Source organism: Bubalus kerabau, chromosome 1 (genome assembly GCF_029407905.1).
Source record: "Bubalus kerabau isolate K-KA32 ecotype Philippines breed swamp buffalo chromosome 1, PCC_UOA_SB_1v2, whole genome shotgun sequence".
Classification (NCBI taxonomy): domain Eukaryota; kingdom Metazoa; phylum Chordata; class Mammalia; order Artiodactyla; family Bovidae; genus Bubalus; species Bubalus kerabau.
The window spans coordinates 193250648-193265853 of NC_073624.1; the positions used below are offsets into that span (position 1 = coordinate 193250648).

The 15206-nt window shown below is 36.8% G+C and overlaps 1 protein-coding gene across 1 annotated transcript in view; it reads right to left on the minus strand.

The window, feature by feature from the left end:
- The window catches only part of ADAMTS19 (ADAM metallopeptidase with thrombospondin type 1 motif 19), a 276274-nt gene that overhangs the window by 173482 nt on the left and 87586 nt on the right, over positions 1 to 15206 (minus strand). Inside the window, exon 7 of the mRNA XM_055548380.1 lies at positions 12077 to 12120. Coding sequence (XP_055404355.1) covers positions 12077 to 12120 — 44 coding nt within the window. The remainder of the gene's footprint in view (positions 1 to 12076; positions 12121 to 15206) is intronic.

The following is a 15206-nucleotide window of genomic DNA, read 5'->3' on the forward strand; positions in this document are numbered from 1 at the left end:
AACATGTAAAATATCATGTATGAAATGAGTTGCCAGTCCAGGTTCGATGCACGATACTGGATGCTTGGGGCTGGTGCACTGGGACGACCCAGAGGGATGGAATGGGGAGGGAGGAGGGAGGAGGGTTCAGGATGGGGAACACATGTATACCTGTGGCGGATTCATTTTGATATTTGGCAAAACTAATACAGTTATGTAAAGTTTAAAAATAAAATTAAAAAAAAAAAAAAAAGAAAATAAACTCCTCTCCTTATTTCTGGTTTCAAATGGGATCCTTTTAATGTTTCACTATTTTAAAAAATACACTTGTATATTTTCTTGTAAATATCTTTAGCCTTGTTAATAAAGTTCCTACTTTGCCCTATTTTGCCAAGAGGTTGCTTTTTTATCATGAACTTATTTTGAATTGCCTGAAAGATATTTTCTTTATCCACTGATGATCATATGGTTTTTATCTTTAATTGGATTACATACTTATATTTTAAGATTTTCTAATGTTAAACTATCCCTCTATTTCTGGAATAAATCTTAAATAAAATAACCCTACTTGGTTATTTTAAAAACACATTGTGAGATAATATCTGCTAATGTTCGATTTAGAATTCTTTTATTTCCTGAGTGAGAATGGCTTATTATTTTTCCTTCTTACACTGTCCACTTTAGAATATGGTAAGAAATTTATATGGTTTTAATTCACTTTTTCCTGCTGTCTACAATAGCTTGTATAATATTGGAATGATCCACTCTTTGGAATTTTAACAGAAATCTCTGTGAAATCATCAGGGCTTGGCATTTTCTTAGAAACATATTAAACAACTGATGATTTTTGGTAGATTGTTAGTGAATGATATAAGGTAATTTTTGTCTAGTTGCTTAGCTAGAAATGATCAACTATAATTAATCATGCTTGTTAGTATAGACAGAGTTTGTTGCTCTTTATACATACTCATGTATCATGATCCAAATTTTAGTTTTTTATCTATTCCCAAACCCTTCATCAGTTCTTAAAACTAATTATAGAGACACAATTTTTGATCCCACAGTCCAAAGACTTAAGGATTCCATGCTTCCTTATTCCTTCTTTATAAGTTATGGGAGGGAATAATTATTAGAGAGTACATTTCTTTTTTATAGTTGCAATATCAAAATATCACAAATTTGATTGCTTAACATACCCAAACTCATTATTTACAATTCTCTACATTCGAAGGTTGATCTGGATCTCACTGGCTAAAACCAATGTATCACAAGGCTGTCTGTGCTACCTTCTGAAGGCTCTAGGGGAAACTCTATCTCCTTGCTTTTTCCAGGTTCTAGATAATTCTTCACCTGAGAATCTCTGCCTCCATCCTCAAAACCAGTAATAACGAGCTGAATCCTTCTTACAGGCACATCTCTCTCTGTACCTTTCTTCTGGAATCATCTCTCTCCAACTCTGAGTTTTATGCCTCCCTGTTCAACTTTTAAAGACCATTGTGGGGAACACATATATACCTGTGGTGGATTCATTTTGATATTTGGCAAAACTAATACAACAGACCCATCACAAGCACGGAAATTGAAACTGTAATCAAAAATCTTCCAGCAAACAAAAGCCCAGGTCCAGATGGCTTCACAGCTGAATTCTACCAAAAATTTAGAGAAGAGCTAACACCTATCCTGCTCAAACTCTTCCAGAAAATTGCAGAGGATGGTAAACTTCCTAACTCATTCTATGAGGCCACCATCACCCTAATACCAAAACCTGACAAAGATCCCACAAAAAAAGAAAACTACAGGCCAATATCACTGATGAACATAGATGCAAAAATCCTTAACAAAATTCTAGCAATCAGAATCCAACAACACATTAAAAAGATCATACACCATGACCAAGTGGGCTTTATCCCAGGGATGCAAGGATTCTTCAATATCCGCAAATCAATCAATGTAATACACCACATTAACAAATTGAAAAATAAAAACCATATGATTATCTCAATAGATGCAGAGAAAGCCTTTGACAAAATTCAACATCCATTTATGATCAAAACTCTCCAGAAAGCAGGAATAGAAGGAACATACCTCAACATAATCAAAGCTATATATGACAAACCCACAGCAAACATTATCCTCAATGGTGAAAAATTGAAAGCATTTCCTCTAAAGTCAGGAACAAGACAAGGGTGCCCACTTTCACCATTACTATTCAACATAGTTTTGGAAGTTTTGGCCACAGCAATCAGAGCAGAAAAAGAAATAAAAGGAATCCAAATTGGAAAAGAAGAAGTAAAGCTCTCACTGTTTGCAGATGACATGATCCTCTACATAGAAAACCCTAAAGACTCCACCAGAAAAGTACTAGAACTAATCAATGACTATAGTAAAGTTGCAGGATATAAAATCAACACCCAGAAATCCCTTGCATTCCTATACACTAATAATGAGAAAACAGAAAGAGAAATTAAGGAAACAATGCCATTCACCATTGCAATGGAAAGAATAAAATACTTAGGAATATATCTACCTAAAGAAACTAAAGACCTATATATAGAAAACTATAAAACACTGGTGAAAGAAATCAAAGAGGACACTAACAGATGGAGAAATATACCATGTTCATGGATTGGAAGAATCAATACAGTGAAAATGAGTATACTACCCAAAGCAATCTATAGATTCAATACAATCCCTATCAAGCTACCAACAGCATTCGTCACAGAGCTAGAACAAATAATTTCACAATTTGTATGGAAATACAAAAAACCTCGAATAGCCAAAGCGATCTTGAGAAAGAAGAATGGAACTGGAGGAATCAACCTACCTGACTTCAGGCTCTACTACAAAGCCACAGTTATCAAGACAGTATGGTACTGGCACAAAGACAGAAATATAGATCAATGGAACAAAATAGAAAGCCCAGAGATAAATCCACGCACATATGGACACCTTATCTTTGACAAAGGAGGCAAGAATATACAATGGATTAAAGACAATCTCTTTAACAAGTGGTGCTGGGAAATCTGGTCAACCACTTGTAAAAGAATGAAACTAGAACACTTTCTAACACCATACACAAAAATAAACTCAAAATGGATTAAAGATCTAAATGTAAGCCCAGAAACTATAAAACTCCTAGAGGAGAACATAGGCAAAACACTCTCTGACATACATTACAGCAGGATCCTCTATGACCCACCTCCCAGAATATTGGAAATCAAAGCAAAAATAAACAAATGGGACCTAATTAACCTTAAAAGCTTCTGCACATCAAAGGAAACTATTAGCAAGGTGAAAAGACAGCCTTCAGGATGGGAGAAGATAATAGCAAATGAAGCAACTGACAAACAACTAATCTCAAAAATATACAAGCAACTCCTACAGCTCAACTCCAGAAAAATAAATGACCCAATCAAAAAATGGGCCAAAGAACTAAATAGACATTTCTCCAAAGAAGACATACAGATGGCTAACAAACACATGAAAAGATGCTCAACATCACTCATTATCGGAGAAGTGCAAATCAAAACCACTATGAGGTACCATTTCACACAAGTCAGAAGGGCTGCGATCCAAAAGTCTACAAGCAATAAATGCTGGAGAGGGTGTGGAGAAAAGGGAACCCTCTTACACTGTTGGTGGGAATGCAAACTAGTACAGCCGCTATGGAGAACAGTGTGGAGATTCCTTAAAAAACTGGAAATAGACCTGCCTTATGATCCAGCAATCGTACTGCTGGGCATACACACTGAGGAAACCAGAAGGGAAAGAGACACGTGTACCCCAATGTTCATCGCAGCACTGTTTATAATAGCCAGGACATGGAAGCAACCTAGATGTCCATCAGCAGATGAATGGATAAGAAAGCTATGGTACATATACACAATGGAGTATTACTCAGCCATTAAAAAGAATACATTTGAATCAGTTCTAATGAGGTGGATGAAACTGGAGCCTATTATACAGAGTGAAGTAAGCCAGAAAGAAAAACACCAATACAGTATACTAACGCATATATATGGAATTTAGAAAGATGGTAACAATAACCCTGTGTACGAGACAGCAAAAGAGACACTGATGTATAGAACAGTCTTATGGACTCTGTGAGAGAGGGAGAGGGTGGGAAGATTTGGGAGAATGGCATTGAAACATGTGAAATATCATGTATGAAACGAGTTGCCAGTCCAGGTTCGATGCACGATACTGGATGCTTGGGGCTGGTGCACTGGGACGACCCAGAGGGATGGAATGGGGAGGGAGGAGGGAGGAGGGTTCAGGATGGGGAACACATGTATACCTGTGGCGGATTCATTTTGATATTTGGCAAAACTAATACAGTTATGTAAAGTTTAAAAATAAAATAAAATTAAAAAAAAAAGAATTATAAAAAAAAATAAATAAATAAAATTTAAAAAAAAAAAGAAAAAAGAAATAAATAAATAAAGACCATTGTGATTATACTGGGCATACCAGACAGCCTAGGATAATCTCCTTCTTTTAAAATAAGTTGACTGGGAGCCTCAGTGGCATCTGCAAGCTTCATTTCCCTTTACTATGTAACCTAACATATTCCTAGGTCCCAGGTTCATTAAAACATGAACATCTTCAGGGACCCTTATTCTGCCTGCCCAGAAAGTAAGGCAACTTCACTAGTAATAGCTGGGACCTGCATCCAGAATTACACTTTATTTCTCTTTAAATTTAAGAATAGCATCATAGTTCATCCAAAACTAGGAACTAAAAACTCTGACTTAAACTATGACACAATTCTAATACGGCACTGACTTCAAAACTAATCTCAGTTTCAGGGATGTTAAAACTGCACACATACATTTGAGAATTGACATTCTGTTGGTTAAAATATTTAACAGCATTTTTTTTTCTCCAGGTATCTCTATACTTACCAACTAACCTGCCTAATTCAAACAAGAAAGAATGTGGTTGAAGAGGTGGTAAAACAACTTTTACTTTTTACCCTCTAAACAGCTTTTCAAACATAAACTTAATAAGTAAGTATAACTTTTCAACTGAAACATTTATTTATAATATTCCATAACACTGATACAGTCTGGGTCCTTAAAGTACACATATCTTTTACACTAGTAAATAAACAAAACACCCTATTGCTTCAAATTTTACATGCTGAAAGCAAAAGTACTTTCCAGTATTATATTTGCCACTTCTTTCTACATTTTAATGTATATAATTTTATTCTAAAACTTCATTCAAAGGTATTTTTCTCATCTTCAGATTTCTAGCTGTATTGTCCCTAGGTACACAAATGCATTTATTGCAAAATTCACACTTAAACTGAAGGAAGGGAAAACCACTAGGCAATTTAGGTATGACCTAAATCAAATCCCTTACGATTATACAGTGGAAGTACAAATAGATTCAAAGGATTAGATCTCATAGAGTGCCTGAAGAACTATGGACAGAGGTTTGTAACACTGTATAGCAGGCAATGATCAAACCATCCCCAAGAAAAAGAAATGAAAAAAGGCATAATGGCTGTCTGAGGAGGTCTTACAAATAGCTGGGAAAAGAAGAAAATTGAAAGGCAAATGAGAAAAAGGAAAGATATACTCATCTGAATGCAGAATTCCAAAGAATAACAAGGAGACATAAGAAAGCCTTCCTAAGTGAACAATTCAAAGAAATAGAGGAAAATAGAATGGGAAAGACTAGAGAGCTCTTCAAGAAAATTAGAGATACCAAGGGAACATTTCATGCAAAGACGGGCACAACAAAGGACAGAAATGGTACGGACCTAATAGAAGCAGAAGACATTAAGAAGAATGGTCAAGAAGATACAGTAGAACTAAAAAGATCTTAATGACTCAGATAACCACAGTGGTATGATCACTCACCTAGAACCAGATACCCTGGAGTGTGAAGTCAAGTGGGTCTTAGGAAGCATCACTATGAACAAAGCTAGTGGAGGTGATGGAATTCCAGCTGAACTATTTCAAATGCTAAAAGATGATGCTGTGAAAGTGCTGCACTCAATATGCCAGGAAATCCAGAAAACTCAGCAGTGGCCACAGGACTGGAAAAGGTCAGTTTTCATTCCAATCGTAAAGAAGGGCAATGCCAAAGAATGTTCAAACTACTGCACAATTGTACTCATTCCACATGCTAGCACTGTCACGCTCAAAATCTTCCAAGCTAGATTTCAATAGTACATGAACCGAGAACTTCCAGATGTTCAAGCTGGATTTAGAAAAGGCAGAAGAACCAGAGATCAAATTGCCAACATCCGCTGGATCACAAAAAGCAAAAGAATTCCAGAAAAACACCTACTTCTGCTTCATTGACTACGCTGAGGCCTTTGACTGTGTAGATCACAACAAACTGTGGAAACTGACTTCAAGATATGGGAATACCAGACTACCCTACCTGCCTCCTGAGAAACCTGTAAGCAGGTCAAGAAGCAAAGATTAGAACTGGACATGGAACAATGGACTTGTTCTAAACTGGGAAAGCAATACATCAAGGCTGTATACTGTCACCCTGCTTATTTAATGTATATACAGAGTACATCTTGCAAAATGCTGGACTGGATGAAGCACAAGCTGGAATCAAGATTGCTGGGAGAAGTATCAATAACTCGGGCATGCAGATGTTACCATCCTTATGGCAGAAAACAAAGAGGAACTAAAGAGCCTCTTGATAAAGGTGCAAGAGGAGAACCAAGAAGCTGGCTTAAAACTCAACATTCAAAAAACTAAGATCATGGCATCCAGTCCCATCACTTGATGGCAAATACAAGGGGAAACAATGGAAACAGTGACAGACTTTATTTTCTTGGGGTCCAAAATCACTGCAGATGGTAACCCAGCCATGACATTAAAGTACACTTGCTTCTTGGAAGAAAAGCTATGACAAACCTAGACAGTGTATTAAAAAGCAGAGACATTACTTTGCCAATAAAGATCCATCTAGTCAAAGCTATGGTTTTTCCATTAGTCATGTACGGATATGAGAGTTGGTCCATAAAGAAAGCTGAGTGCCAAAGAATTGATGCTTTTGAACTGTGGTGTTGGAGAAGACTCTTGAGAGTCCCTTAGAGAGAGTCCCTTGTAAGGAGTTCAAAGCAGGCATTCCTACAGGATATCAATCCTGAATATTCATTGGAAGGACTGATGCTGAAGCTGAAGCCCCAATACTTTGGCCACCTGATGCAAAGAGCCCAACTCATTGGAAAGACCCTGATGCTGGGAAAGATTAAGGGCAGGAGGAGAAGTGGATGACAGAGGACAAATGGTTGGATGGCATCACTGACTAAATGCACATGAGTTTGAGTAAGCTGCAGGAGATGGTGAAGGACAGGGAAGCCTGGCGTGCTGCAGTCAATGGGGTTGCAAAGAGTCGGATACGACTGAGTGACTGAACAATAACAACACAGATGCACCATGCTATAAAGGAAAGCTGTCTCTCATTATAGAAAAATCTGAGACAGTGATTTCAACTGTGTGGCATTTACTAACATGGATGCTGGACAAATGTGTAACCTGTCCACAGGGAATAAAATGATGTGATAGAACTAGTGCCTACTGAGTGCTGATTAAAAACTAGCTGTCTTTGTGAAATCAGTAATACGGTCTTTGTGAAATCTAATTTAAAAGTGAGGAATTCAAACCTTCAAGGTGTCAAATAATGTGCCCACATTCATGCCTGTAAAAAGCAGCAGAAACTGATTTGAATCTAGATGTCTGACTTAAACATCCATGCTCTGTTCTGTTTCAGAGTTTTCTTCATCTGTAAAGTAATAATGATTAAAAAAAAACAAAAACTACAGAGTTTCAGAAAATAAGTGAGAAAATATCCATGGAAGTGTTTCTCAAGTTACAATGAACAGTATCAGCATCACATTGCTTTTAAAATATAGGCATTTCTCTCCATGTACAATTAAAATTAATAACCTGAATTCAAAGTTTTTAACTACTGTCCTCCTCCTCTCAGTATACTTAGGAGAGCAAGGGAAATTTTCATGGTAATCATTCAGGCCCATATTATCCAAACCAATAAATACTAAATCCACTTCTTTCCTTTCTCCTTTTCTTTCAGTATTTTCATTATAGTATCCAATGTGAAATGAACTGACTTCACATCAGAAATAGATAAAAGAAGAAGGCATATATAAACTTAAGAAAGCATCTGACCAAAAAAAAAAAAAAAAAGAAAACTCATAATAGTGCATGAAGAAATTTACAAATGTGTATCAATAGATATTTAATTAAGACCTAAATCTCTTCTGTTTTATTATGCTAGACATTGAGAGCTGTTAAGATGACCAGTAGGCTACACATGCTTATTTAATTTGGGTGACAAATCACAGAGCAGTTTATCAGTACTTCCTTAATAAGAGTGGGAATGATTAATATTGCCCCATATTCTTCTTCTCTTATAAAAGAGTATATAAATATCATGGAAGCTCTATGCCTTAGGCTGCAATTTCCAGAAATGAAAAGCTTTAAATTGGTTGAAATAGAAAGGGATATCTTTGGCTTCCCAGGTGGCATGATGGTTAAGCATCTGCCTGCCAGTGCAGGACACATGAGAGCCGTGGGTTCAATCTCTGGAAAGAAATAGTTCGATCTCTAGAAAGAGAAGGAAATAGCAACCCCTTTCATATTCTTGCCTGGGAAATCCCATGGACTGGGGAGCCTGGTGGGCTACAGTCCATACGGTAGCAAAGAGTCAGATATGATTGAGCATCTGAGCACAGTAAGGATATTCATTGGCTTACACATTCAGAAGCTCAAAGGCTAGACTGGGTCCAAGGCAAGGAGAATGCCATGATTCAACAGTGTCCTTGAAGATAAAGACACCCTTCATCTCTCCATTGTGCAGTGTATGAATTCATATTTATCTGAAAACTAATTTCCTTTGTGACTATACTGATCAGGGTTGCATCCTTTCTTGTCTACATGCAGTGGGACAGATATGACCAAGCTTCAGGCATGACAAATGTTCCTTTCTTCAGATTCACGAGGCAGGTTACAGGTCACATGTCCCAAGCATGGCAAGGCCATATGCTGACTGGCTTAGGCCTGAGGCCCAGAAATGATCCCTCTGATCAGCCTGTATGAATCATGACCCATCCACAGAAGCGTATCCTTTTCTACCTGGCATTGTGGCTGCACAGTGGTGGATGTAGGAGTGATAGGGTGGCAACCACCACACCTACTTCACACTAATGTCTTTATAAATCTTACCAGTGTAGGTCTCTAGGCAGAAGCATGGTTCATGTGAAAAGACATTTTATGTGGAGACAGGGACAGGGATGAAGAGTCTACTCTTCTGATTTGGTTGTTAAAAGTTTTCTCATTTAACATCCCCTGGGGAAAAAATCACATATTTTTACTCTGCTCAAGATTAAATATGAACAAAGACCTCTGTTTCATATTTGGGATAAGAAAAAGAAATGCCAAAAGATACAGAGGGGAAAACTAGGATTTAGCAATGCCAGAGGATACCATGAAAATATAAGTACTCAGAAACAGAGGATATCAGAAAGGACATTAGATTTTTCACATCGTATGCTATATTGAAAACCAATTTTTATCAAGCTCTTAATGGACAAGTGAACAGATCTGGGAAATGGTTACATCACTTTGCTGATGAACCAAACATATTCTAATTACACTAATAATTCCAAGTATACCAAGCTTCCTCATTATCCAAATGTGCTTCAACTCAGAATAAATATGCGTGCTATTTTCAATTTAGTCAAGGCTATGGTTTTTCCAGTCGTCATGTATGGGTGCGAGAGTTGGACTGTGAAGAAAGCTGAGTGCCAAAGAATTGATACTTTTGAACTGTGGTGTTGGAGAAGACTCTTTAGAGTCCCTTGGACTGCAAGGAGATCCAACCAGTCCATTCTGAAGGAGATCAGCCCTGGGTGTTCTTTGGAAGGAATGATGCTGAAGCTGAAACTCCAGTACTTTGGCCACCTCATGCGAAGAGTTGACTCATTGGAAAAGACTCTGATGCTCGGAGGGATTGGGGGCAGGAGGAGGAGGGGACGACAGAGGTTGAGATGGCTGGATGGCATCACTGACTCGATGGATGTGAGTCTGGGTGAACTCTGGGAGTTGGTGATGGACAGGGGGGCCTGGCGTGCTGTGATTCATGGGGTGGCAAAGACTCGGACACGACTGAGCGACTGATCTGATCTGATCCGATTTTCAATTAGCAGATTTAGCAAAATATAAAACATAGTCATAGTCAAAAAGAAATTGGTTTTCCTCATATGAGTAACTGCTTTCTTAAAGCATGCCCACGTGTACATGCTTTAAAGAGGTGGTTACAGACCATAATTATCGAATATATTGCCTGAGTTTTCTCAGCTCTAATAAGGCAAAAAGTTGATCTGTCTATATTACAAGAAGGTTTTGGGGGCAACATAGCTGTTTAAGCAGAGGAAAAGGTAATTATTTTGAGATAAGCTTTCTTAGTAATCAAATGCTTCCATGGTTAGGTAGATTAAAATTATATATCAAGATTTAATTTCTGAAAATTCAGCCAAGAAAACAAGACAACAGCAGGAAGCAAGTTAGTTAACATTAGGAAGATCATCCCTAGATCTATTCAGCTTTTCCTTAGGTGTCCAGCTTGTTTTACTTTTCCAGTCCTTTCTGAATCAAATATTCCTTTGATTCCATCATCCTCCACTTCATACTATTATAACTATTTTTCACTTATTATCTCAGATTTAATCTTCTGAGGAAGCTGGTAAGAACTTAACAGAACTAGTTAGTTAAAATTATATTTTTAAGGTAACAATAACCCTGTGTACGAGACAGCAAAAGAGACACTGATGTATAGAACAGTCTTATGGACTCTGTGGGAGAGGGAGAGGGTGGGAAGATTTGGGAGAATGGCATTGAAACATGTAAATATCATGTATGAAATGAGTTGCCAGTCCAGGTTCGATGCACGATACTGGATGCTTGGGGCTGGTGCACTGGGACGACCCAGAGGGATGGAATGGGGAGGGAGGAGGGAGGAGGGTTCAGGATGGGGAACACATGTATACCTGTGGCGGATTCATTTTGATATTTGGCAAATCTAATACAGTTATGTAAAGTTTAAAAATAAAATAAAATTAAAAAAAAAAAAAAAAAATTATATTTTTAAGTACCACTGATACTTAAAAAAAATAGTTTATTCTCTTTTTCCCACTTTTTTAGTGTTTGCCTCACAAGAAATAAATGATACTTCAGTAATGGCTAAATTAAAATACTTATTACACTAAAGCAATGAACCCCACATGATATATCAAAACCAGATCAAACTCTTAAATGTACCTTAACAATAACCCAATAGCAATACCTTATTAAACCTATACAGTGTCTTAAAACTAAACATATATATAAATAGTTATATAATTTTATGCATCTATAGTTTCAGCTCTCTGTCTGGATACACAACTTAAAACTATACATATATATAGTTATAAAATTTTACCTATCTACAATTTCATCTGTTTGGATAAATCAATTTATATACATACATTTATACTAGCATAAATGTGGCCATTCTCTGAAAATTAAAAACTGTGGTTTATAGATTCCACTAGCTATACAGATATGCCTTAGGGATTTTAGATATCCAAGACAAAATATAGAAAATTCGCTACTTTATGTACAGAAAATCCTCATTAGTTGAGCAAATGAGATGGACTTTCATGCAGTCTGCAAAAAGCTTCAAATGTATGTAACTCAAAAATGAATCCATTAGTCAACTCTACTAACATTAACATATTTGCCTCAGTTTATGAATAATAACAATTTAATTGAATGCATATATATATTTCTGAGAAAAAACACAAAGAATAACTCATGATATTTTTAAAGCATCATTTAAACTTTTATCCACTATATAGTACACATATGTCTTCAATTTGTTTCACTAATAATTGAATTGGTGACAAATAATTAAACATATAGGTTGAAAATATACATCACTGACATTCTAAAAATATTTCACTGTAACTAGCACTTTCAAATAATTTTTGACATTAAAACAAATGATGTGTTTAAGCTCCCCAGATCTCCTCCAAAGTGTAAAAATTTTTACATACACTTACCAACAGTATCACATGGTTCATCTTTGTGTACACAGAAATCTTTCCTAGAAAGAAAAACAGAAAATATTGTCTGTTCCACAAAGTCTATGACTTATTTTTAACAGTTATAATGAATAACTGAATGACACTCTTTATCTCCAAGAATTTAATAAAACTGAAAATAGGATTAACTAATTTTTGATTCTAAGAAAATGTGAGAATAATTAAATTACTATATGTTTTACCTGATATAATCCTGAAACACTGTGTCCTATCCCAGGGATCAAACCCATTACCTGCACTGCAGGCAGATTTTTGTACCAGTTGAACCACAGGGGAAGCCCTTAGACATAATACTATTGCATATGTACTAGACTATAGACTACTATAAACATAACTTCTGTGTGCACTGGGAAATCAAAATACTCATGTGGCTTGCTTTGTTGCAGTGGCCTGGAACCAAATCTATACTATCTCCAAAGCATGCCTTTAACTCCATTTCAATTTCTGACATCTCAAGTTAGACAGTTTTTTCTAAACCATTAGTGCTCGTTTAGATTTACCTATATATTTGGCAATTTCTTTTCTCAGTAATATCTTGTATCATTACTTTCTAGATAGACTATTATTCTTTAAGTGTGAGGACCTATGAATACTACTAAATGGTCCCAGACTGTTTCCTTAATTCTCATTAGTCTGCGTTTATTCACAGTGGAAGAGTACGGTGACTGTAGAACTACAGGCTGACTTTATCAGCCCTCAACACACGGAAGATATTTCATTTTATTCTAGCATTTATAAAAAAGAAGTCTGTCATCAACTTGCAGTTTTCATTCCAATCCCAAAGAAAGGCAATACCAAAGAATGCTCACTACTGCACAACTGCATTCATCTCACACACTAGTAAAATAATGCTCAAAATTCTCCAAGCCAGGCTTCAACAGTACATGAACCGTGAACTTCCAGATGTTCAAGCTGGTTTTAAAAAGGCAGAGGAACCAGAGATCAAATTGCCAACATCTGTTGGATCATCGAAAAAGCAAGAGAGTTCCAGAAAAACATCTACTTCTGCTTTATTGACAACGCCAAAGCCTTTAACTGTGTGGATCACAGCAAACTGTGGAAAATTCTGAAAGAGGTGGGAATACCAGACCATCTGACCTGCCTCTTTAAGAAATCTGTGTGCAGAACAGGAAGCAACAGTTAGAACTGGACATGGAACAACAGACTGGTTCCAAATAGGAAAAGGAGTACGTCAAGGCTGTATATTGTCACCCTGCTTATTTAATTTCTATTCAGAGTACATCATGAGAAATGCTGGGCTGGAAGAAGCACAAGCTTGAATCAAGATTGCTGGGAGAAATATCAATAACCTCAGATATGCAGATGACACCACCTTTATGGCAGAAAGCAAAGAACTAAAACAGCCTCCTGATAAAAGTGAAAGTGGAGAGTGAAAAAGTTGGCTTAAAGCTCAACATTCAGAAAACTAAGATCATGGCATCCGGTCCCATCACTTTATGGCAAACAGATGGAGAAACAGTGGAAACAGTGACAGACTTTATTTTGGGGGGCTCCAAAATCACTGCAGATGCTGACGGCAGCCATGAAATTAAAAGATGCTTGCTCCTTGGAAGAAAAGCTATGACCAACCTAGACAGCATATTCAAAAGCAGAAACATTACTTTGCGAACAAAGGTCTGTCTAGTCAAGGCTATGGTTTTTCCAGTAGTCATGTATGGATGTGAGAGTTGGACTATAAAGAAAGCTGAGCACCAAAGAATTGATGCTTTTGAACTGTGGTGTTGGAGAAGACTCTTGAGAGTCCCTTGGACTGCAAGGAGATCCAACCAGTCCATCTTAAAGGAAATCAGTCCTTAATATTCATTGGAAAGACAGAGTCGGACATGACAAGCAACTTAGCATGCATGCATGCATTGGAGAAGGAAATGGCAACCCACTGCAGTATTCTTGCCTGCAGAATCCCAGGGACAGAGGAATCTGGCGGGCTGCTGTCTGTGGGGTCACACAGAGTCGGACACGACTGAAGCAACTTAGCAGCAGGAGCAGTGTTACATTATGCTATCTACAGCTTATTGTATATTTCTAAACAAGAGAAACAGTACATGTTTCATTAATTTGTAAAAACCTTACTGTTTTTCTCAAATGGTATTGCTTGTATTGTGATAAACCTATTGATAAACTAGTTAATTCATTATGGATAATTAAAAATTGGCCATTACCACTTGATACGTTAAATTTTTTCCTTTATATATGACAGATATATAATCCTATTAATACCATTTGCGTATGCCTTTTTTTTTAACATTGGGAAATGGACAAGTTTTTATTATTCAATCACTTATTTTCACAAAGCTTGCTAATCCTTTCATCCATATAAAATTTGAATTTATTTAAATATAATCTTCACTTGCAATATACTTCATAGATAAAAAATAATAACTTCCCAAATAATTTTCTTTTTTTTAATTACTATTATTTTTTTAATTTTATTTTATTTTTAAACTTTACAATATTGTATTGGTTTTGCCAAATATCAAAATGAATCCACCACAGGTATACATGTGTTCCCCATCCTGAACCCTCCTCCCTCCCCATACCATCCCTCTGGGTCGTCCCAGTGCGCCATCCCCAAGCATCCAGTATCATGCATCAAACCTAGACTGGCAACTCGTTCCATATATGATATTATACGTATTTCAATGCCATTCCCCAAATCATCCCACCCTCTCCCTCTCCCACAGAGTCTAAAAGACTGTTCTATACATCAGTGTCTCTTTTGCTGTCTCGTACACAGGGTTATTGTTATCATCTTTCTAAATTCCATATATATGCGTGAGTATACTGTATTGGTGTTTTTCTTTCTGGCTTACTTCACTCTGTATAATAGGCTCCAGTTTCATCCACCTCATTAGAACTGATTCAAATGTATTCTTTTTAATGGCTGAGTAATACTCCATTGTGTATATGTACCACTGCTTTCTTATCCATTCATCTGCTGATGGACATCGAGGTTGCTTCCATATCCTGGCTATTATAAAGAGTGCTGTGATGAACATTGGGGTACATGTGTCTCTTTCAATTCTGGTTTCCTCAGTGTGTATGCCCAGCAGTGCGATTGCTGGATCAT